The sequence below is a fragment of the Aethalodelphis obliquidens genome, unplaced genomic scaffold, assembly GCF_003676395.1.
Source record: "Aethalodelphis obliquidens isolate GAN/ISIS:26980383/991018 unplaced genomic scaffold, ASM367639v1 scaffold1, whole genome shotgun sequence".
Taxonomy (NCBI): domain Eukaryota; kingdom Metazoa; phylum Chordata; class Mammalia; order Artiodactyla; family Delphinidae; genus Aethalodelphis; species Aethalodelphis obliquidens.
The window spans coordinates 14,428,314-14,430,091 of record NW_020837945.1 but is presented as its reverse complement, the minus strand read 5'-3'; the positions used below and the strand labels follow the sequence as shown (position 1 = coordinate 14,430,091).

Sequence of the window (1,778 nt, the reverse complement as noted above, 5' to 3'; positions counted from 1 at the left end):
AGCTATTTCCTACTCATGATACTGCCATGTTTCCAGAAGTTCTCAGGAGACTTCTATGAAAACAGCTGGCCTTATACTGATCAAATAGAAGAAAGAGAATGATGCCTCAACATTAAAAAATGACTCAGAAATTGTATTCCTTTTATTATAATAAAATGAATATGTGGTTAATTTCATCCATACTTAACATGTTTGTTTCATTACACAGGTTACTGCAGTCAGTTAATATTGTAACCTCAGAATTCCATTAGAGCTTGCATAAGTCTGTAAAAGGGTCTTCTAAAAAGTATTTTGACAATTCCTTCATCTAAAACAGCCAAGCTAGTACTTGCTGAAGCATCACTGCTGTCTCTGGAACTTTTGTTCTTGGATCTGACCCATGATTAGTTTAACCAAAGTAAGATATCCTGATAAGGCTGAAATGACCACTCATAGAAGAGTTTAGGATAATCTCCTGCCCAGACTCTGATTCCACTTGCCAAAAATTCCAGGGAACTACCTCTGTATTGGCAGATAATTCTTCCAATCATGGAATCTGCTCCATAAATTAAATACTTCTTTTTAGACAAATAACAGTAGATTTGGAATTCCCAACAGACATCTTTTAAAAAAAATTAGTAGTAAGATTTATGAACTGATATCAGATTAAATGAGTTTATTTGAAAGGAAAAGAGATCTCTTGTACTAATTTTAACTAGAGAATTAAGGGGGAAAATAGAAGAAAACAGAATGGATACTCTCTGAGATAAATTATTTTAATATTAATAGGATTTAAAAAAATTATCATTTGTCTAGGTAGTAGAATATAGACTCCAGCCATATAATAGCTGAGATTAACTTTGAGGGATATAACTGTGAAGTCACAGTCTAGAACCCTTAAGCTGATTGATCAGCAGTAGAAGCCAGATATACAGGTTGGTTGGTAACAAGAAATTTGGCAGATCCTAGAAGCCATGTATGCTGGACAGCAAAATCTGGATCCATGGCTCAGGGAAGGGAAGCCACAGATTCCAGAACCCAGGGGTCTGAAGCCACGGGATCCACAGCCTAGTGAGTAGCAACTTCTAGATCCATAGCCCAGGCAGTAGCCTCTGCTGGACCCACAGCTCAGAGATCCAGTGTGAGTTGACCAGCAAGGAGTGCAGGGCGTGGAGGTCCTTGGATGGTAGCAGAATATCTGGCAGGGACTGGACACCACCCGGTACACCTGGCACCTGGTGGGCTCATCACAGTCCTCCTGACACCCACTGTAGAGAGAGGAGCCCAGCAGGCAGGTGCTAGGAGAGCAGAGGTCAGTGCTGTAGACCAGGTCGCTGGGCTGGAAGGAGCCTGGGTAGCGCAGATAGCCTCCAGGGGAGCGGGAGGAGAAGTTTCCAAGGCAGCAGTTGTAGTACATGTTGACAGGAGATGTGAGTTCAGCTAAGTTACTGTAAGATGTTCTGATATCCTTGGCTTCTCCCAGCTGTGTTTTTATATATATATATATCCTCAGTACACTGGATGTGATGCAGACCCTCCCTGTTCTTGTGCATGTCTTGTCATGAAAACAGTCAATTAACCTAGGCTATAATTATCACTGAACACATTCCTGTGTTTTCTTAACTTCTGTTCAATTATTCTGCTTTATAGAAGCCACTCTGCTTCTTTCTCTCTTTTTTCTCTCTTTTTTTTTTTTCAGAAATTAGGTGTGGTTTGCCTTCAAAGACGTTGGTCCTGATGCATAAAGATGGTGCCCTTGCTTCCTCACTGAGATTGACTGACTTTGTGCCTGAGTGTGT

General features: G+C 40.8%; 1 protein-coding gene across 1 annotated transcript; it reads right to left on the bottom strand.

Moving 5' to 3' along the window:
* Window positions 1-889: 889 nt before the first annotated feature.
* On the bottom strand, window positions 890-1,414 carry LOC113622567 (keratin-associated protein 13-1-like). The gene has a single exon (XM_027110827.1). The coding sequence runs from the start codon at window positions 1,394-1,396 to the stop codon at window positions 890-892; it is 507 nt and encodes a 168-aa protein (XP_026966628.1). The 5' UTR covers window positions 1,397-1,414.
* Window positions 1,415-1,778: the final 364 nt, after the last annotated feature.

What these genes read in the sequence shown, in the direction of transcription:
- LOC113622567 (XM_027110827.1), bottom strand. Translation starts at nt 1,396, where the DNA reads ATGTACTACAACTGCTGCCTTGGAAACTTCTCCTCCCGCTCCCCTGGA.